The sequence below is a fragment of the Dasypus novemcinctus genome, chromosome 3, assembly GCF_030445035.2.
Source record: "Dasypus novemcinctus isolate mDasNov1 chromosome 3, mDasNov1.1.hap2, whole genome shotgun sequence".
Classification (NCBI taxonomy): Eukaryota; Metazoa; Chordata; class Mammalia; order Cingulata; family Dasypodidae; genus Dasypus; species Dasypus novemcinctus.
Genome location: NC_080675.1, coordinates 93,379,588 through 93,402,406, shown reverse-complemented (window position 1 = coordinate 93,402,406; position 22,819 = coordinate 93,379,588). Strand labels below are relative to the sequence as shown.

Here is a 22,819-nt window from a genome sequence, read left to right as displayed (position 1 = left end):
CTAAGAAATCATTGCCTGACACAGTGACACAAGTTGCTGAAGATGCTTCCTGACATTTTCATCTAGGCATTTGATAGTTCTGGGTGGTATATTTGGGTCTTTGATTCAGTTTGAATAGACTTTGTATAAATAAGAGGTAAGCATCCTCCTTTTTTTTCCTTCAAATGATGATCTAGTTTTCCCAGCACCACTTGTTGAATAGTCTTTTCCAATTGAGTGGTTTTTGCCACTTTGTCAAAAATCAGTTGGCCGTAAATGTGAGGGTTGATTTGTGAGCTTTCAAATCAATTCTGTTGGTCTATATGTCTGTCATTGTGTCAGTACCATGCTCTCTTTTTTTTTTTTTATCTTTTTTTAAAAAAAGATACATAGATCACACAAAATGTTACATTAAAAAACATGAGTTTCCTGTATACTCCACTCCCCATACCCCCATCGACAACTTCTTTCATTAGTGTGGTACCATGCTCCCTTGATTATTGTTGCTTTGAAACAATTTTTAAGATTGAGAAATGTGTATCCTCCAATTTCATTCTTCTCTTTCAAAATACCTTTAGTGAATCAAGGCCCTTTACCTTTCCATTTAAAGTTGATGACTGTTAAAGTTTATTTTTTATTTATTTTAGGGTGCCCTGGAGGTTGAACCCAGGACCTCATACATGGGAAGCAGGCACTCAACCACTGAGCTACATCTGCTCCCCAATGAGAGTTGGTTTTCACTTCTTTTCTTTTCTTTTTAGGAGTTACCAAGGATTGAACCTGGGATGCTGTATGCAGGAAGCAGGTGCTCAACCACTTGAGCTACATCCACTCCCTGTTGCTGGAGTTTTGATTGGGATGGCATTGAATGTAGAAGTTGTTTTGGGTAGTATTGACATCAAAACATTATTTTTTTTTCTAATACATTAATGTGGAATGTCCTTCCATTTATTTAGGTCTTTGGTTTTTTTTTAGTAATGTTTTGCAGTTTTCTGTGTATGAGACTATACCCTTGGTTAAATTTTTTCCTAGCTATTTGATTCTTTTAGTTGCTATTGTGAATGGAATTGCTTTCTTAATTTCTTTCCCATTGTTCATTGATTATGTACATAAACCCTACTGATTTTGGGGTGTTCATTTTGTACCCTACCACTTGGCTGAGATCATTTATTAGCTCTAGGAGCTTGGTTGTGGATTTTTCAGGATTTTCCATATATAGGATCATGTTGTCTGCAAATAGGGAAAGCCAATTTGGATGCCTTTTATTTCTTTTTCTTGCCTAATTGCTCTGGCAGGAACTTACACTACCATGTGGTAACAGTGGACATCCTTGCCTTGTGCCTGATCTTAGAGGGAAAGCTTTCAGGCTTTCATCATTAAGTAGGATGCCACCGGTGGGCTTTTCACATATGCCCTTTATCTTGTTGAGCAAGTTTCCTAGGGTTCTCAGTGCTTTTATAATGAAGGGATGTTCAATTTTGTCAAACTGCTTTACTGTCAAACCATGTGGTTTTATTCCTTCCTAGTGTTAATGTGGTGTATTACATTAATTGATTTTTCTACACTGAAGCAACCTTTCATATCCTGGATAAATCCCACTTAATCTTTTATATGTTGTTGGATTCTGTTTGCTAGTATTTTGTAGAGGAGTTTTGCATCTATATTCACAAGAAATATTGGTTGATCATTTTGTTTTATTTAGTGGTATCTTTATCTGGCTTTGTATAATGAATTAGGGATTGTTCCCTCCTCTTCAATTTTTTGGAAGAGTTTGGCAGAGTTGGAGTTTAATCTTCTTGGTATGTTTGGTAGAATTCCCATAAAAAGCCATCTGGTCTTGGGCTTACTTAGTTAGGAGGTTTTGATGACTAATTCCATCTCTTTACTAGGAATTGGTTTGTTGAGATCTGTTTCTTCTTGAGTCAATGTAGGTAGTTTGTGTATTTCTAAGAATTTCTCCATTCCATCTAGGTTATCTAATTTCTTGGCATGTAGTTGTTTGTAGTATCCTCTTTTTTTTCTTCCCTTATTTCTCCCCTCTTCCCCCCCCCCCCCTTTCTGCTCTCTGTGTCCATTCACTGTGTGTTCTTTTGTGTCTGTTGTATTCCCATTAGGCGGCTCTGGGAACCCATCTTGGGACCTTCCAGAATGGGAGAGAGGTGATCATTCTCTTGCTCCACCTCAGCTGCCTAGTTTGCTGCGTCTCATATTGTCTCTTCTCTGTGTCTCTTTTTTGTTGCATCATCTTGCTGTGTCAGCTCTCTGTGTGGGCAGCTCCACTCCTGGGCAGTCTGTCCTCCTGTGTGGGGCTGCACTCCTTGCATGGGGCCACTCCTTGCATGGGGAACACCCCCATGTGGGATAACACTCCTTGCATACAGCAGCCCTCCACATGGGCCAGCTCACCACATGGGCATGGAGGCCATGTATATCGAACCCTGGACTTCCTACATGATAGGTGGAAGCTCTATCCATTGAGCTATATCTACTTCCCTGTAGTATCCTCTTATGGTCCTTTTAATTTAGTGCGGTTGGTAGTAATATCCCCTTTTCAGTTCCAATTTTTGTTTTTTTTTTATGTTCTTTCTCTTTTTTTGTCAATCTGGTGAAAGGTTTGTCAACTTTATTCATCTTTTCAAAGAACCAAATTTTGATTTTGTTCTTTTCCTCTCTCTATTTTTTTCCATTTCATTTATCTCTGCTCTAATCTATGTTATTTCATTCTTTATTTCCTTTGCTTTAAGTTGCTCTCCTTTTTCTAGCTCTAGTTTTGCCAATAGGTCTCTGATTTGCAGTCTTTTTTTTTTATGTAAACCTTTAGAGTTATGAATTTCCCTGTCATTACTGCCTTTCCAGCATCCTTAAATTTTGGTATGTTGTATTTTTGTTTTCATTTTCCTCAATGTATTTCCCAATTACACCTGTTATTTCTTTTTTAGGCTATTGGTTGCTTAAGGGTATGTTGTTTGCTTTCCACATTTTTGAGTTTTCCATTTCTTCCTATTACTATTTCTAAGTTCATTCCATCATGGTCAGAGAATATATATTGTGCACATGAGAAGAATTTTTGTTGGGTGGAGTGTTCTATATAGGTCTTTTAGGTCTATTTCATTTAGAGTATCATTCAAGTCTTCCATTTCATTACTGATCTTCTGAGCAGATGTTTATCCATTATTGAAGGTGGTGTAGTAAAGTATCATACTCAATAATAGAACTCTGAATTTCTCCCTTTAAATCTGTCAATACTTGCTGCATATATTTTGGGGCTCTGGTGTTAGATGCACACATATTTATTATTGGTATATCTTGTTGAATAGTCCCACTTATCAGTTTATGTGACCTCTTGTTCCTTGTAACTCTTTTTTATTTAAAGTCAATTTATCTGATTTTAGTATAGCTACCATGCTTTCTTTTGTTTACTACTTGTATGGTATATATATTTTTCATATAATTTCTTTTTTAAAAAAACCACTTTATTTAAATTTTTAGGAGGTGCCAGGTATTTAATCTGGGACCTTGTATATGAGAAACAGGCAGCCAAACCACCCACTCCCCACATCATTTAATTTTCATCCTACTTGTATCTTTGAATTTAAGGTGATCTCTTGAAACAGCATATATTAGTAGTTGGGTTATGCTTTTTTAACCATTCTACTAATCTCTGCATTTTTCCTTGAGAGCTTAATCCATTTACATTTAAAGTTACTTCTGATAGTGCAGGACTTTCTTCTGCCATTGTGCAATTTAGCATTTGTTATGTCTTATAGCTTTTATTGTCCCTCAGTTCTTCCTTTAATGCCTACTTTTTAAAAAAATATTTATTTCTCTCCTCCTCTTCCCCTCCCCCCACCCTGCTGTTTTTGCTGTCTCTGTCCTTTTGCTGCGTGATCTTCTGTATCTATTTCTTTTTTCCTGTCTTCTCTTTTTCACTTTTTCTCCTCTAGGATTCATTGGGATTTGATCCTGGGGACCTCTGATGTGGAGAAAGGTTTCCTGTCAGCTGCTCCACCTCAGTTCCTGGTTTTTACTGCATTTCACTTTGACTCTCCCCTTCATCTCTCTTTTGTTGCACCATCATTTTGCTGCATGACTCACTTGCATGGGCACTGACTCATTGTGCAGGCACTTGGCTTGCCACACAAGCACTGACTTGCCATGCAGGCATGCTTTCTCTTCTTCTTTTTCACCAAGAGGCCCCAGGGTTGAACCTGGGTCCTCTCATATGGTAGGTGGAAGCCCTAACATTTGAGCCACATCTGCTTCCAAATGCCTACTTTTATTACTTGATTTGTTTGTGTTTTACCCTATTGAGTGCTTTCTATTTTCTATGTGGAAATATTTTTCAACTATTTTCTCTGTGTTTACCATGGGGTTAAAATTTAACAACCTATATCTATCACAATCATGTTTTGTTTGATACTAAATTAACTTCAATAGTATTTACATATACTTCCCCCCTCACTCTTCCTAATTGTTACCTTATTTGTCTTTTCTCATAGTGTGTCCAAAAACCACAGATGTATCATTATTTTTTATGCATTTGTATTTTAGCATCTGCAGGATATAAGAAGTGAAGTTACATACCAAACAATAAATTGCAATAACACTGGCATTTATAATTCCATGAATGTTACTTGTACTGCATGTCTTTATTTTATTTATTTTATTACTTTGAACCACAGTCTAGTGTCCTTTCCTTTCAGTCTCAGTAACTCCCTTTAGCATTGATTGTAGGGCAGGTCTATTCATGACAAGCTCCCTCAGCTTTTTTTTTTTTTTAATATGGAGATGTTTTAATCTTTCCCTCATTTATTTTCAAATGAATGTCTTGCTGTACATAACATTCTTGGCTGGCACTTGCTTTCTGTCATCACTCTAAATGTTTGTACCCAGTGCCTTCTTGCCTCCATGGGTTCTGCTGAGAAATCTGCACTCAGTCTTATTGGGACTCCCTTGTACATAACACGATGCATTTCTCTTGTAATTTTCAGAATTCTCTCCTTGTCATTTGCATTCAATGGTGTAATCAATATATGATGGGGAGTAGCAGTTTGATATAGTTATGAATTCCAAAAACAGATATTGGATTATGTTTGTAATCTTGTCTGTACCTGGGCATGATTAACTTATGATTAGGCCTTTGATTGGGCCATGTCATTAGAGTGTTGAGTCCCCACCCATTGGTGAGTGGGACTCACAGATAAAAGGCATGGCAAAGGGCAGGGAACAGAGTTGAGGATTTCTGATGTTGGAGTTTTGATGTTAGAGTTTGATGGTGAAGACTTAAGCTGGAGCCCCAGCAAGTAAGCTCACAGAGGAAAGAGAAGCCAGTCCCAGGAAGAAAGAAAGCTTGAACAGAGAGAAAAGCAAGCCCTAGGAACATAGGAACCCACAAAGCCTGAACCTGAACCCTCACACCACATCAGCAGCCATCTTGCTCCAAATAGACTTTGGTGAGGAAAGTTAACTTATGCTTTATGACCTGGTATCTGTAAGCTTCTACCCCAAATAAATACCCTTTGTAAAACTCAACCCAGTTCTGGTATTTGCATCTGCACCCCTTTGGCTGACTAATGCATGGGGTGTACTTATCTTCATGATTATCCTGGTTGGTGTACTCTGAGCTTCTTGGATGTGCATATTCAAATCTTTTGCTAAGGTTGGGAAAGTCTTTGTCATTATTTCTTTGAATATTCCTTTTGTTCCTTTCTTTCTTCTCCTTCTGAGACTTCCACAATGCATATATTGGTGTGTTTTATGGTGTCTCAGAGTTGTCTTAGGCTATTTTCATTTTGAATATTTATTTTTTACTTTTTGCTTCTCAGACTGATTCATTTGAAGTGTCGTCTTCAAGTTCACTGATTCTTTCTTCTGCCAGTTCCAGACTGTTCTTGAAAGTCTCCTGGGCATTTTTCATTTCAGTTATTGTGGTCTTTGGCTACAGTAGTTCTGTTTGGTTCTCTTTTAAGTCTCTATCTCTTTATTAAGATTCTCATATTACTCATTCATTTCTTTCCTGATATCCTTTAGTTCTTTCTCTATATCTTCCTTAATTCCCTTGAGCATTTTTAAGACCATTTTTTCAGCCTTTGTTCTTATATCCACATTCTTGTTTTCTTCATTGGTACTTCCTTGATTTTTATCCTTTTTCATTTTGTGGGCCATCATTGTCTGATATTTATTCTCATTTTAATATTTTTCTAACTTGCTAGTGACAAGACAAAGATTTTCTTGAGTTTTAGTCCTCCTACCAAGAAGGTGTGCCCAAGACAAATGCAGTGTACAGGGTTTTCCCTGTCTTTCTGGACCTGTGTTTTGTCCTGGACTTTTGCTTTTCAGTCTTTTTGGAGTTCCCTTATTTACAGGAGCTTTGAGTCCCCTCTGTTTCCCAAGAAACAGACTGTCCTCTCCTGATTGTTTGAAGCTAGCAAAACTACTTTCCCAGACTGTCCACTTGAATAGTTTCTTAGACTACTCTTGTTTCAAGTTGCTTTTGTTTGCAGAGTGTTTTAGCCAGGCAAAAGGAGTGCTGATGCAAAATACAGGAAATCAGTTGGTTTTTATAAAGGGCATTTATTTGGTGTAGGAGCTTACAGATACCAGGCCATAAAGCATAAGTTACTTCCCTCACCAAAGTCTATTTTCATGCGTTGGAGCAAGATGGCTGCTGATGTCTGTGAGGGTTCAGGCTTCCTGGGTTCCTCTCTTCCACAGGCTTCTTTTTCCTGGGCTCAGAGTTTCTCTCTTCATGGGGTTTGCTTCTGATTCCTCTGTGAGCTTACTTCCTGGGGCTCCAGCTTAAGGCTTCAGCATCAAACTCCAACATCAAAATTCGAACATCAAAAACCCTTAACTCTGTCCTTTGCCATGCCTTTTATCTGTAAGTCCCCATCCATCAAAGGGTGGAGACTCCACGCCCTACTGGCACAAGAGGCTTACATAATTACTTAATCAAGTAAATCTATGAATCCAATACAATCTAATATGTCCAGAGGAAAAGATCAGTTTACAAACATAATCCAATATTTCTTTTTGCAATTCATCAATAATATCAAACTGTTACAGAGAGCAAATTCTGGAAGGAGTGGCACACCAGAGAGAACTTTCTTAAATCAGTCTTTCCCAGGTGAAACAGGGCCAGGGACTCACAAAAGGGGCATCGATTGTCTCCAAAGTGCCCTGGAATGGGATCAGGAAAGGCTCTAAAAGCTTCTCCAATAGCTCTACTGAGCTTTCTTGGCCTGCTCTGAAAATACAGCCCTTCAGCTAACTCCTCCACAGCCCTGAGGAAGTATGGTGTCTTTAAGTCTCCTTCCTCCCAACCCATGTCTGGGACAGGCTGAAACAATGATCACCCCTGCCTTTTTCCTGGGTCAGTTGAAACAGTGGCTACCATCAGAGCTGGGTTCCTAGCACTACAAATGTACTAATCAAAAGCCATGATCAGTGATTAAATATGCCCAACACTAGTCTTGGGGAAGAGGATTTTTATGTCCCTTTCTGTCACCAATGATTTGGCCAGAGGCTGGACTGGATGGAGAGAGGGGAATAGGTGAATTGTTTCCACAAAGAGAGAGCGATTTACTGCTCTTTATGTAATTTAACAACCTATTCCTCTTGCTCCTCCATGGATGCTGAATAGTGTTCTTCAGACCTCTGGAGCTTTAGAGGTTGTTTCTGATAGTTTCTGCCTTATTAATAGTTGTTTTAGTGGAATGACTGAGTTCTGGAGTTCCCTAATCTGCCAGCTTCCCACATTGCCTCTCCTGTTGCTTTTGCTCTCTCTGCTGATGAAGTCTTCATTGAACTTTTTCATAATCTGTACCTTTAGCTCCATTTCTGTCATTAATGTTTCTTTATTTTTATTTTATTTTATTTTTATTTATTTCTCTCCCCACCCCCACCCCCAGTTGTTTGTGCTCTGTGTCCATTCGCTGTGTGTTCTTCTGTGACTGCTTCTATCCTTATCAGTGGCACCGGGAATCTGTGTTTCTTTTTTTTCATCATCTTATTGTGTCAGCTCTCCATGTGTGTGGTGCCATTTTTGGGCAGGCTGCACTTTCTTTTGCACTGGACGACTCTCCTTACGGGGCGCACTCCTTGGGCATGGAGCTCCCCTATGCAGGGGACACCCCTGCGTGGCATGGCACTCCTTGTGTGCATCAGCACTGCACATGGGCCAGCTCCATATGGGTCAAGGAGACCCAGGGTTTGAACCGTGGACCTCCCATGTGGTAGGCGGACACCCTATGCATTGGGCCAAGTCTGCTTCCCTAATGTTTCTTATGTAAACCTACAGAGAATGGTATTTGCTACTTCCTGAATTTGGAATATAGAGACTTCATTGTTCACATGGTTAGAGAGAAGCTAACAAATGTTAATATAAAAATTTTCTTCTAAGGTTTATAAGAGTCCACTTTTTAAAGAATCATTTTTGGAATAACATAAACAATGCAGGGGGTTATACAGAATGACTTGCTATTGTAAACTATTGTGTAGTGTTTCTTTCCCAGACAATACACATGTCCCATGCTTGGTGTGCCCACCATATAGATTTCTAAACTAGAGCCATCCTGTTACCTTCCAAGCCAGCTTTTCCTCCTGACTCCTCTATTTCTATGTTCTTCAACATCTTTCTATTTAGCCAGACTTAATATGTGGGGTATCCTTCAGTTTTCCTTTTTTTCTTCCAATCACTTTATCTCCTCAGTCTCCAAACTCTATCAGTTTCTACCTGTGCACCAACCCTTCCATATTTTTTTCTTGTTCCATTGCCATGGGTGCCACTGGAGATCATACATAACCTCATGTCTGAAGTATTTTCATTATTTTTTTATTTCAGTCTTTTATTATAGAAATTTCAAATATCTATAAATGTAGACAAATTTGATAATGAACCTACATATAGTTATCACCTAGTTTCAACAATAGGCAAATCATAGCCATTCTTGTTTCAGCTAGACCATACTTCTTTCTTCCCAGCAATATTATTTTTAAGGGTTTTAAATTTTTAAGATTTTTATTATCTTTTCTTAAATATACATAAATCACACAAGATGTTACGATAAAAAAATATCAGAAGTTCCCATATACCCACTCCCCACACTCCTCACTCCTCCCACATCAACAACTTCTTTCATTTATGTGGTACATTCATTGTATTTGATGAGTACATTTCGGAGCATTGCTACACAGAATGGATTATAGTTTATGTTGTAGTTTACACTCTCTTCCAGTCCATTCAGTGGGTTATGACAGGATATATAATGTCCTGCATCTGTCCCTGCAATATCATTCAGGACAATGCCAAGTCCCGAAAATGCCCCCATATCACACCTCTTTTTCCCCTCTCCCTGCCTTCAGCAACTCCCACAGTCACTGTCTCCACATCAATGATATAATTTCTTCCATTGCTAGAGTCACAATGATTCTATATTAGAATACCAGTAAGTCCACTCTAATCCTTATTTTATTCCTCAATTCTGAGGACCCTGGGATGGGAATGTCCACTCCACCTCTAAATCGAGAGGGAGCTTAGATCCCACATGGTTGATGGATGGAATTCTCCTGCTTGCAGTGTAGGCTTTCTTGGTTCTATGGTGTGGTGGTTGACCATCCTCACCTCTCTGTTAGCTGACCTGGGTAAGTTCAATGAACTGGAGAGTAGGTGTTGCAACTCTGCTGAGGCTCAGGGCCTAGCTGGCACATAGACAGTTCAGGGATTCAAGTCTCCCGAAGATACACCAACCCCCGTGCCAACCACAGGTTCAGTAAAAGCGACAGAAGAGGTATACATAGAGAAGTCACATCTAAGTCCAACTCCTTCCACTCAGGAGCACAAATTCCAAAGTGGGGCCCATTGGAAAGGCACCAAACTCCAGAGCCATCTGTCATGACTGTAGGACCTGGGTGTCTCCATAGCCCTCAGGAGCACCACTAACTGGGGTTGTATCTACTTTGGCTGTCTCTGAGGTCCTGCTGAGATGTGCATAAGTATGACCCCCTGATGACCTCCCAGCTCATTTTGAAGTCTCTTAACCATATAAACTCATTTGTCTTTACCATTTCCCTCTTTTATTCAAGGTGTTTTTCTAGTTGCATCACCAGCTGGTGCTCAGCAGTAATGCCTTGGCACCAGGGAGGCTCATCCCTGGGAGTCATGTCCCATGCTGTGGGAAAGTAATGCATTTACATGCTGAGTTTGGCTTAGAGAGTGGCCACATTTGAGCAACATGGAGGCTCTCAGGAGGTAATGTTTAGGCACCCTGCAGCTCTAGGCCTAGTTGAAATTTCAAGCACACAGGCTCATAAGCATAGTCATCAGTATCAAGGGCCCATTATTGGACCATCCTTCTTCACTGGTCTTTGCCCTTACACTTGGAGAATTGTTGCTGCTCCATTGGGGAGTGCAACAGAGTTTCCTGGAATGGGAACTCAGCACTCCCTCAGTTGTGATACTCTACCCTCTTTGTCAATACCCAACGAACATCCAAACATATCTATATACCTAATACGCATGACCTGGAGAACTCCCTCCCACCCATGTTTCCCCCATCAATGACACTCCACATCATAGTTGAACCCCTCTGTGATCCAAAACTTCTTTAAAAATGAAGTCTAATATATTGCCAAATTCAATTAATAGGAAAATGAAATCGTAATGATAGGCTTAAAGATTAGAAATAGAATGCACAATAATTTAGAAAAACTAAAATAAAGTAAAAAATAAATTGGGGTATTAAAAAAATGAAAAATATCATAAAAAATTTTTGATGTTTTGCCTTTCATCACTGTAATAGGTGTTGCCTTGTGTGTACAGTGGCAAGGAAATCTCTTCCATTTCTTCCTCAGGGTCTACCACATTTTTTGGGTTTTTATTAAGTCTTCAAAAAAGTTTTAGGTCACAGTAAAGTCACCTATAGAATATAGAGAACTCCCTTATACCCAACATCAAATCCTTTTCCCCCTTCCCCAGTGGTGATCTTTTTACATGTGGATGTTACATTTACTGCAGCTTATATATAGATATTGAAACATAGCTACTAACCATGGTTCCATTATGGTTTACATTATGGGTTACATTTTAGACTACACAATTTATAAATTTTTGGTTACATTATGGTTTACATTTTAGACTATACACCTTTATAAAGTTTTGGTGATAGTTAACATGGCCTGTATTCATCATTGCAGGATCATGAAGAATACTTCCATTGCCCCCCAGTTACCCCCTCTTTCAACTATTCCATTCCTCTCTCCCCTTCCCCTCAGGGCCCACAGTGACAACCAAGCTTCACTGCTTGAAGGACGAGATTCATAGATACTTGTAACAATGCTGAGAGCTTGACACACAAGTCTATCCTCCCCCATTGGGAGCCACCCATGCTCTCAAGAGACACCCTCCCCTCTGCTTGAGAACATCAGGCCTCCTCAGGATGGGGGCATAACACCTTCCCACTCATTGTATGGGTCTCCACACACTGATACAACACACTATGACACGATGAGCACTCACACACTCCCTAGAAGCCTGCCCCAGGTGCACCCTGTGCCAGATGCCCGTCAAACACCTTAAATCAGTAATCATTCCTTATTATATTTTCTAAAGAGTTTCCCCAACATTATAGTTTCAATCACCTACCCAACAATCTTCCGTGTTCACTTGCTACCCCTCAACCCTCCCCCAAATTCCTTGGATCATCTGACCCATTCTCCCAAACTAGGCCCCCCTCAAGCCTGCAAAGCCCAACCCAATAGTATCCTTACGCCTCCCTCTTATCCCTTCACTGTACTACTTACCTCCACTTTATCAGAGATTTTGCCCATGTGCGTGTTGGCTCACAACCTTCCTCTTCCCTCTCTTTCTTGTAAGCCTGTCCTCCAGTCTTTAGCTCTCTGAGACAGCTTGATTTTCTTAATTAATATCAGAGAGGTCATTAGTATTTGTCCTTAATGTTTGGCTTGCTTCACTCAACATAAAGTCCTCAAGGCTCATCCATGTTATCCTATGTGTTAGTACTGTATTCCTTCTTACAGCTAAGTAGTATTCCATTGTATGTATATACCACACTTTGTTTATCCATTCATCTGTTGATGGTCATTTAGGTTGATTCCAACTTTTGGCAGTAGTGATTTATGCCTCTATGAACATTGGTGTGCATATATCGGGTTTTTGTCCTTGTTTTCAGTTCTTCTGGTTATATACCCAGCAGTGGAGTTGCTGGGTAATATGGTAAATCTATAGCTAATTTTTTGAGGAACTGCCAAACTGTCCCCCAGAATGGCTGGATCCTTCTACATTCCCACCAGCAGTGGATGAGGGTTCCTATTCCTCCACATCCTCTCCAACACTTGTAGTCTTCTCTTTTTTTTTTGAAAGCTGCCAGTCTAATGGGTGTAGACGGTGTCTCATTGTAGTTTTGATTTGCATTTCGCTAATAGCTAGTGATGTTGAGCATCTTTTCATGTGCTTTTTAGCCATTCATATTTCTTCTTTGGAGAAGTGTCTGTTAAAATCTCTTTGCCCATTGGTTGAATGGGCTGTTTCCCTTTTTATCTTTGAGATATAGGATTTCTTTATATGTGTTGGATATTAGGCTCCTATCAGATATATAGTTACCAAATATTTTCTCCCATTTGGTCCTACTCATATTTTGAATCAATCCCAGACAGCATAATCTTTCATCTGTAATTGTTTCAGTAAGGATTAAAGCAATAGTACTTTTTAAATATTTCTATAACACCATTCTCAGGGAATGGATATAGATCAAGTAGTTGAGTGCCTGCTTCCCAGGTATGAGATCCCAGGTACCTCCTAAAAACAAACAAACAAAAAAAAAAAAGAAAGAAAAAAACCCAATTTCATTAGGAAGCAGATGTAGTTCAGTGGTTGAGCACCTGCTTCCCATGTACGAGGTCCTGGGTTCAATCCCTGTTATCTCCTAAATACATATATAACATTGAAAATTTAAAATACTTCATCAGTCATTAGAAGTGCTGTTTGTTTTTAATTTGAATTGCCTAGGCTTTTAATGTGACTGAATATTTTTTATTTATTGGCTGTTTGGATTTGCTTTTCTGTGAAGTGTCTATGCATACCTTCGCTTGTTTATGGCTTGTTTTTGTATCTTATGAATACATATAATTATGAATTATAACCCTTTATATCCATGTGCACTCTCCATTCCAGCCCTTTCCTGCATACCCATTTATGATGATTAGTTTTGTGTGTCAACTTGGCTGGGTTATATGGTCCAGTTGTTTGGTCCACTAATCTAGACGTTGTTGTGGAAATATGAGTAACATCTATAATCAGTTGACATTGAGTAAAAAGACTACCCTTAGATATCATACACCCTCCTACAACTTTTGATCTTGTGCTCTCTGCTGATGAAGGCTTCTCTTAACTCTCTCCTACTCTGAAGCTTGAGTTCCATTTCTTTCATTAATATTTCTCATATTTATCCACAGAGAATAGTATTTGCTACTTGCTTGATTTGGAATATGGAGACTTCATTGTGTGTCCATGAGATGAGAGAGAAGCTGACGAATATTAACATCATATTTTCTTCTAAGCTTTATGACAGTCCACTTGAATAGTAGTTCTTGAGGAATAGAATCTTAAGGATGAAATTCCTGAATTGATTCTGGGGTTTCTGGAATTGTTCTTTAATCTGATTAGATTTAAGGGCACTAAAGACTCTATTTCCAGTGGTAAAGAGGGCACTGAAAGCGCATGGCATAGTGTGAAAATACAGATTTTCAAAATATCACCATTGGATACTCTGTCTATATATTTACCAGGGGAAAGGTTCTGGGTGACCATGTGTATGATACCTTAGACGTAACAGCTCTGGAGGAAGTGGAGAAAGAAGAGCATGAGCTTGGGATTTCTAATTCCCTGTTCAAGACTTTAAACAGAATACTTTATTGTCTTTGGCCTACTTGTGAATAATTACTTACATTTATACAGTAAGATATTTCACCATAATAAAAGCATTAATTTTTTATTAGACTTTCGACTTTTCAATTGTCTGCTGCTCTGGATGGAGAAAATGTTCAGTTCCTTCCAGTAATATGTACTTCACTATTACAACTCATCAACAAAAGATGTATACTCCGAATTTCCACCTTTTGCCCTTGACTTCTTGCCATAAACAAACTTCTTTTCCTGCATTTAGATATCAATGGCAGCCACTGAGTCACTTTGCTTAAAGAATCAGTAGCTAGAAACTGGGACCTGACTTCATCCAACAAACCCTTAGAACTCCACTGACATTAGATATATAGCTTTCAGCTGGTCCTTGGCAATTTGGACATCTGTATTGGAAAGGTTTCCTTGAGGGATTCTTTTTACTTGGTAATAGGAAGCCTTGAGAACATCTCTGATACCTGCAGCTTGCTAGATAGCATAAATCTTGAAGAGCCTGGAATCCAAGTAACTTGGTAGTACAAGTGGAAATGTGAAATGCCTGCTGTATTTTCTTGGCAACATCCTGGTATAGAGAGGTGGTGGAGTTGGTGCCCCTCTGATGTGTGGTCTGGAACTGAGGACATTCTGGGGAACACTGAAAATACTTGCTTCTGCACTTCCTGTGGTAGCACTTCCTGCTACATTCTGCTCTTGAATTTCACCTCCACAGTACTTGGCCTTTGTGCCAGCTATTGTACATCGGGTCTGCCTGTCATGTTGAAAAACTGCTCAGCAGTTTACTTTAGAACAGATGAGTCACACTAAGTCCAATCAAAGCCATTCTTGGAGTTGTAAAATGGTTCTGAATGTAGTAATGTAACTTCTCTGGTGTCACTTTTCTAATCCTATAATCAGGATAATACAAGGAATTATCCAAGACATTCCAATAAGCTGCTGCATGTAAGTTTTCAATGACTTGAACCTGTGGACTCTGAAAAGCCACAGCTTTGTTGATCTTTAGCTGAGACTGAAGGGCAGATACTTCCCAAGGAGGAAATTGTGTTACTGTGGTAATATCGAGTAGGACCTCATTAAAATCTCAATATCATCCCATAGGCATTCCAGAGTGTAAGTCATATTTCCATTGTTGGAGTCACACTTAATTTACCACTAACTCCTTCAATTGTATGGCTTATCTTGAAAGATGAAGCTATTTTTATAGCAGATTGGTTGCAACATGTACCAAATGGCAAATTCCCAATTGTTAGTCACAATGGTCATTAAGTATGGTTTAAAGAGATATTTATGGGTGCCACGTTGAGAAGGGATGGATTGTAATGCCTAGCTTTATGTGTTAACTTGTCATTTACTTGGAATCCTTAAGAGCAAAAGCTTAGGTTTCCTGGAGAGTACAGAATTCTGCCTCAAGACTACATCAACCTTTGCCTGAGTTTCCAACCTTCTGGCCTGCACTAAGATTTTGGAATTGCTAGCCCCCACTATTGCATGAGGCCATTCTTTGAATATATATATATCACTATTCACACATACCATATCCTTTTGGCTCTGCATCTCTGGGAACCCTGACAAATACATCACTCAGTCCCCTTTGTGGAGTTATTTCTTCCTCTACTCTGGGATGGAATCTCAGGCATGTTCAGGACTTTTCTGGTCACTGAATGATTAAAAATGATGCCTGCTATTCACTGTCATTCCAAAAATAGGGTTTTTTTGGTCAAAATTATGTCATTAAAAAATTCTGAATTTTTTTTTTAAAGATTTATTTATTTATTTCTCTCCGCTTCCCCCCACCCCAGTTGTCTGTTCTCTGTGTCCATTTGCTGTGTGTTCTTCTTTATCCGCTTCTGTTGTCAGAGGCACAGGAATCTGTGTTTCTTTTTGTTGCATCATCTTGTTGTGTCAGCTCTCCAGTGTGTGCGGCGCCATTCCTGGGCAGGCTGTACTTTCTTTCGCACTGGCTGGCTCTCCTTGCGCGTGGGCCTTCCCCATGCGGGGACAGCCCTGTGTGGCATGGCACTCCTTGCGCGCATCAGCACTGCCCGTGGGCCAGCTCCACACAGGTCAAGGAGGCCCGGGGTTTGAACCGTGGACCTTCCATGTGGTAGACGGATGCCCTAACCACTGGGCCAAGTCTGCTTCCCTGAACTTTTTTTAAAGTTGAAACTTAACCCTTTCTCCACCTCAAGCTTGCTTCAGATAGGAAATATTCAGGAAGAAAGAGTATGTGTTGTTAGTTTTGCCTTTCTTAAATTTGCAATGTCCCTCTTCCCTTGTGATGGCTTCTAACTACTTCTGGACTGTGGGAGTTATGTAGGTGGTAGCTGGGGGATGGAGAAGTGGTGAGATCTATATACATTGTGAAGGTATTATTCATATAATTTGCTTGTGAATTGGTTGTAGGGTTTTTGAATAAAGGGAAATCAAAGGTGACAGGTTTTGAGTTTGTATTAGATATTAACCACAAATTAAGATCCTTCTATTGCAATTTGTCCTATCAATTTTTCCTTTTTTTTTTTAAGGGTGAATTTTTGGAAATTCTCTTTTTCTTGGGACATCATCCATTTCCCCCTGGTTTTCAAATTTATCACTGAAGGGTTGTATGTGATATTTTCTTATAAAAATAATTTTCTACCCTCAAATATTGTTATTTGTGTATTTTCTACCTTCTTATTAAATTTCAATTTTTTCAAAAGTATGGATAATTATGTATTATCTACCAAATACATTTACTTGAATATAGTATTTTTTATAATAATGATTTCTGAGTGATTAATATGGTTAATTTGTTTACTTATTTAACATTTATTCATTTGCTGATTTGCCTTATTTACCTGAGTCTTCATCAATGACCACAATCATAATAAATTGCAATACATTAAATACTGTATTTAATGTTATATAAATTTTATTGTAACTGTTTAAGTATAAACTCTTCAAAAATGCTTTTGTTGATAACTGGTGTCAGATCCCCATGGAAGAGAGAGAAAATAAGATGAGAGTTTGAGAAAAGGAACTAACATTCATTGAGGACCTACTGTGTGTCAGTTTCTCTTTAAGGCAATTGCATGGAATATCTTAACTGACTTTCATAATTATCCTTTGGGGTGGACATTTTTATCCCCTTTCTATAGATACGTAAACTTGTTCTCAGGGAGATTCAGTGACTTTTCCAACACAACTAAGAGGGGAAAGAATCTTTGTCAACAGGAATGAGAAATTTCTATAGATTTTAATGTTAAAAATATAAGTAGTTTATGTTAAATATAAGAAGCAATTAGCCTTAGTAAGCTTTTGAATTCTTGTTGATATATTTGTATGACCTGACTACTGGTGTGAAATGAGGATGGTTATAACAGAAGACTATTCTTTTTCTTCTTGGGTGTTGGAAAAACATATGGAAAGCAAACAGGATACAAATATTAATTGAGATCCATTTGATCTATGTCAATGGATTGATGGTTGGGGCTTCTGATATATTACAAAGCCAGTCCCCCTACTCAAAGAGCTTGCATTCTATTGCATATTCAGGCATCAGAGTTGCAAGGAAAAGAAAAGTTCAAATATGATAACTAATAAAAAATGCCTTGTGGGGTCAGGGAGTTTCTGAATTTATGCTGAGTTTCACAGTATGTCACCTTTAGTGCCACAGCAGAAACATAATCACAGCTTTTTCTGAAGGAGAAGGCAAAATTTTTCCAGGGAGTACTGATATTCCAAGCTTTTCTGGGAATGTTAACTCTAGCCCCTTAGTTCAACACCTTTTTAAGAGGATTTTGCTTACCTGCTCCCTAAACACCTGCTTTACCTGTTTGTTCCTCAGGGTGTAGATGAAAGGATTGAGCATTGGGGTCAACACAGTGTTGAGCAGCGCTACCACCTTGTTCCTGTCCTCCCCCTGGCTGCCTTTGCCTGACCGGACATACATAAAAATGCAGCTGCCATAGAAGAGAGACACAACAATAATGTGGGAAGAGCAGGTTGAGAAGGCTTTCTGTCTCTCCTTGGCTGAAGGGATGTGGAGGATGGTGTGGAGGATGTGGCCATAGCAGGTGGCTGTCACAGACAGAGTGCCCAATAAGCTGAAGTTGGCCATAAAAAAACCCAGAAGTTCTATCTGACTTGTGTCTGCACATACGAGTTCGAGGAGAGGAAAGTTGTCACAGAAGAAATGATTAATGATATTGGGGCCACAGAATGGCTGCTGAATTATAATGAAACTTGGAATGATGATGATAAGTAATCCTACCATCCATGAACAAAAGACTAGCTGGACACAGACCCTTTTATTCATGATGGTAGCATAGCGCAAGGGATTACAGATGGCCACATACCTGTCAAAGGACATCACTGCCAGGAGATAAAACTCTGTTGTGCCCAGGAAGAAATAGAGGAAACTCTGTAGGAAGCAACCTGGGAGGGAGATGGTCTTCCTTCCAGTCAGGATGTTGGTCAGCATCTTGGGGAAGATGACTGAGGTGAACCAGATCTCCAGGACAGCAAAATTACGGAGGAAGTAGTACATGGGTGTGTGGAGGCGCCTGTCTGTGAGGGTGATGACCACAATGAGGAGGTTCCCCATGAGAGTGAGGAGGTAGGTCAGGAGGAGTCCCAGGAAGATGAGCATCTGCAGCTCACAGGCATCTGTGAGCCCCAGAAGGACAAACTCAGTGACACTGGTGCCGTTTCCCATGGCTCTCCGTCCTCTGTAGGGACCAGTCAGAGGTGGTCCACATCAAGAGTTGTGATGTTCTGGGATCTGAGGACAACCTAGATCTGAAAGAAAAGAGGGATGAGTGCGAGTTTAGGCTGTTAGAGTATACTAGAGCTCCAGTGAGTGAATAACACCTCAAGAGTCTGAGAGATGGATTTGTTGGGTGTTTGACACACAAGAGTCTGAGGACATGTCGTTTATGTATTATTTCCTAGGGAATAGAAGACTTCCTTTGTCAGTATTCCTACTAGTATTAAGTTGCTTCATCTGAATAGAAATGTATTATCTTCATGAAGAGGTGACAGTGTCTCCCCCAGTCATTCCCTGAAGGGAGATTCTATATCTTTAAATGGTCTAGAGTTTCAGCTATTAAGTAATCACAGATCTAGTTGTGTCTGTGATTGGCTCCTGGTAGCATAACAATGAAAAGAACCACCTAAAAAGTTTTTTTTTTTTGAAGTCAGCATCCTTGGAAGTATCCTTTCTTAAGCATTATGAGCTCTTCTTTTTTTTTTTTTTTAACTAGGCAGAGTTGGAGAAAGAATTTTTTGCTAGTCCTAGGAGAATACGTTTCCATCCCAGTTAAGGTATCTTGGAGGCATGAGGTACCTAGGGAAGATGGAGGTGATCAGGGTAATGAATGTGACATTAATGTCAAGTATCAAATGATAACTTTTATAAACTTTGCCTTTCTAAAAACTAGCTTTTCCTTTTTTTTTTTAAGGAGGTACCAGGAATTGAAACCAGGACCTTGTACATGGAAAGCAGGTGCTCAACCACTGAGCTACATCTGCTCCTCCTTCTTTTTAGAGCAGAGGCTCTAAAAAGTTATTCCATAGACTACTATTACATCTAGCATTTGTTGACAGGTATGAAAGAACACACAACAGCTGTTCAGTCTCATTTAACTAAGGCTATTCTGCAGGGTTATTTTTGGGTCCGTCATAGACTGATTCATGAGTAATATGAAAAAGTGGTATTTGCAGCCTAATTGAGTGGCTCAAGGGTATGCCTAGATGGCTGAAAAAAACTATCCAGCTCTTTCCAGAACAGAAGAAGAATCCAACATGAATGTGATGCCCAGAAACATCATCAGGAGGTAAAAGGATGAGGATTATTTAGTTTTGCGTGAGACATATTGGGAGAAAGGTAGGAATAGAGACTGGAAAAGAGAAATAGCTAGATATGAGTGGGAGGGGAGGAAAAGCTTAGAATTCATACTAGATCATGAGCTGGGTACCATAGAATCATGCAAAGTATTGTGACCAGCCAAGATTACAACATATAGACAGTGCTGCTGACAGACTTCAAATTTTTATAATGTCAAAGGGAAAGTCACCAGCTCAGGTCTATTCCAGATACAAAGGGTTGCTTCATGAATCCTAGGCATTCTTCCCTTTATCCACCATGCTTTATGATTGATGGGGAAGACTTGCCCACAGCCTGAGAACCTGGATATGGTTGCATCCATCCACTTATGACCATTTATTGTTTTAATATACTTCCCAGTAGGAAAGTCTCTGTGGATGCCCTTCTACAGCAGGCTTGTCCTGCTACTGCTGGAACTGCATGCTCTTTGGACTATTCTAATTTACTTAGAAGGAGGCTGAGATCTTTCCCCTTAAGGAAAAGCATTAAGAATTTCACCCACACTCAGCGCAGACAGTTACACAAAGCACAGGGTGGGGCATCTTGTAAATCAGACCTGGCAGAGTTCGTCCGTGCTAATAGTAATTTAAAGGATCTGATTGAATGAACATTGTCTTAGCCCCTGCTGTGTTCCAGGATAGATATGAATGATGGTGCTCCAGTTACAAATGAGACCCAGTGCCTGTCCTTGATGTGCCAGATCTTATAAAGAAATATAAAGAACAAGTGCCAGTAAGAGGAGGTTTGGGGAAGCACTTGCTGTCTTCTGAGGGGTCAAGGTGGAGATGACCCCACAGGATCTGGGACAGATGTCTAGCAACCCACTGAGGAAATCCCAGCAGGCCATTCCAGATATGCTACTCACAGGATGGCAGAAGAAACCTGGTTGTCCTATGTATTTCTTGGGGTTGCAGGATCGTCTATGGGCCCTAAATGCAGTTCTTACAGTGTTGATGTGAGATCTTCAGCTTTCACAAATTTGATGGCATCTGCCTTTTTGCAAATGTGCAGCCATGTCATTCAGCCTAGAATGTCTTAAGAGTCTAGAATGTTTTAAAATCTTCCATTTTCAGCAAGTTAATCTTGGGTCATGCCTTGATGAAGTACAGTTGTCTTTTAGAGCAATGCTTCTTCATCCTCCTTCTGGGATAACAAGGTGACTCTGTCTTTTCTTTCATCCTCACATGGCCAGGCTCACAGAGGTGATGTTTCTTCTGTGGGCATTGGGGAACTAGGAGACAATGGATGAGTTACCCCTGGTATAAACATAATTCTTTGTGGAGGTGACATAAGGGCTGAAAGCTTGGTGTTGTAACTTTGTTTTCTAAAGGGATCTACAATTCTTCCTAGTTTGATGGGGCTTGGGATCCCCAGAGAATGAGTATAATGAGCCCCACTTGGCCTCTTCCCAATTTTCTTTGCTGTTATTACTACAACTTTGCAAACAAAAGTTTCTCTTGTTTGTTCAGATCCAGAATGACCTTTCCTTTGTCATGATTTTTCTTCTTTTCTCCTTTATTTTCTATTCCCACTTTATTATTTTCTGTTGAATTGATGCCATTTTATTTTATTTATTTATTTTTATCCCTGATCCTCATATTTCCATTTGTGTTTTTATAGTTGTACATTTAGGTTCTGTTCTTTTAATAGTTACCTTATATTTTCAATGTGCACCCTTGCTTAGCAAAGTAGTAAGTTAATCAATAGTATTCTTTTATTCTATATAAGACAGCACTTGATGAAGAATCATAAGATGAAGTAAAAGAAGAACAAGAAGAAGGGCAACCATCTCCTGAACCTGTGCAAGGAAATACCTACAATGATTACTATGAAGCTCACCATGTGACTAATGGCATACAGGAGCCTTCGGAAGAATCATGAGCCTGAACCCAATGTAGAATCTGAAACAAGGACTGAAGAGCTGAAACCTCAAGTTGAGAAGAATAACTTAGAAAAATTAGGGAAGAAGTCTACTTCTCCTCTTCCTGCAGAACCTGTTTCTCTGCCACAAGAACCACCAAAGCTAAGAGCTGAAGCTAAACCACAAGTTGTTTCAGCCACCTTGCGTGTGTGAACAACAACCTAGAGAGTGACCTGGTTTTCCTCCTAGAGGACCAAGACCAGGTAAAGGAGATGTTGAACAGAATGAATCTGACAACCATAGAATAATTCACTATCCAGACAGTCATAAACTTTTTGTTGATCATTTGCCAGGAGCTATTGATGAAAATGAATTGAAGGAATTCTTCATGAGTTTTGGAAATGTGGAACTTCACATCAATACCAAGGGTATTGAGGGAAGGCTTCCAAATTTTGGTTTTGTTGTTTTCAATGACTCTAAATCATTTAAGAGAATCTTAATTGTAAAAACCAATAATGTTTTGAGGGGAAGTACATTTCAATGTGGAAGAGAAAAAAAAATTAGAGCTACAAGAGAGCAAGAAACCAGGGATGGCGGTGATGATCACAGGAATATTGGGTACAATGATGGAGATCCTGGTGGTCCACATGGAATAGTGGGTGGTGGAATGATGCATGACCACAATGGAAGAGGACCTCCTCCAAGAGGTGGCATGGCACAGAAACTTGGCTCTGGAAGAGGAACAGGGCAAATGGAAGGCTGCTTTCCAGGACAGCGCAACTGAGCTCTGCTGTCGGCAAAGTTTTGGCAGTGGTACATTATTCATCATGTTTGCATTCTTGTAAAATTTTTTTTGGCTTTGAAATATCACATGCCCCCCCCCCTTTTTTTTTATCACTTCCTTGATATGAAAAGCATCTCTGGTTATCAGTTAAATTGAGGTGGAAATTATTTCCCAATTTCACAACAGGATTCACATTGTTAATTTATAAATCTAAACTTGGAGAATTAAGGACTAAGAAATGACCATATGTTAAACCACCTGTAACAAAATAAACTCAAAAAGACATGCCCACTGAATTTAGGCCATTTGAGTCAAAAAAATCTTCTGCTGCACATTCTGTTTGTATTACTGTTTCTGCCTATTAATACTGGAAACACAAATAGTGCAGTTTGTGCAATTGGA

At 39.4% G+C, this 22,819-nt stretch overlaps 1 protein-coding gene and 2 pseudogenes across 1 annotated transcript; 1 reads left to right on the top strand and 2 right to left on the bottom strand.

Moving 5' to 3' along the window:
• Positions 1-14,068: 14,068 nt before the first annotated feature.
• LOC101431796 (cytochrome b-c1 complex subunit 2, mitochondrial pseudogene) lies at positions 14,069-16,771 on the bottom strand (annotated as a pseudogene).
• An 892-nt stretch (positions 16,772-17,663) lies between these two features.
• On the bottom strand, positions 17,664-18,602 carry LOC101431365 (olfactory receptor 6E1). The gene has a single exon (XM_058289317.1). It carries the CDS (start codon positions 18,600-18,602, stop codon positions 17,664-17,666), a length of 939 nt encoding a protein of 312 aa, XP_058145300.1.
• A 639-nt stretch (positions 18,603-19,241) lies between these two features.
• LOC105744269 (ras GTPase-activating protein-binding protein 2 pseudogene) lies at positions 19,242-22,573 on the top strand (annotated as a pseudogene).
• Positions 22,574-22,819: the final 246 nt, after the last annotated feature.

Coding starts and splice junctions, on each gene's coding strand:
- LOC101431365 (XM_058289317.1), bottom strand. CDS start 18,602: ATGGGAAACGGCACCAGTGTCACTGAGTTTGTCCTTCTGGGGCTCACA.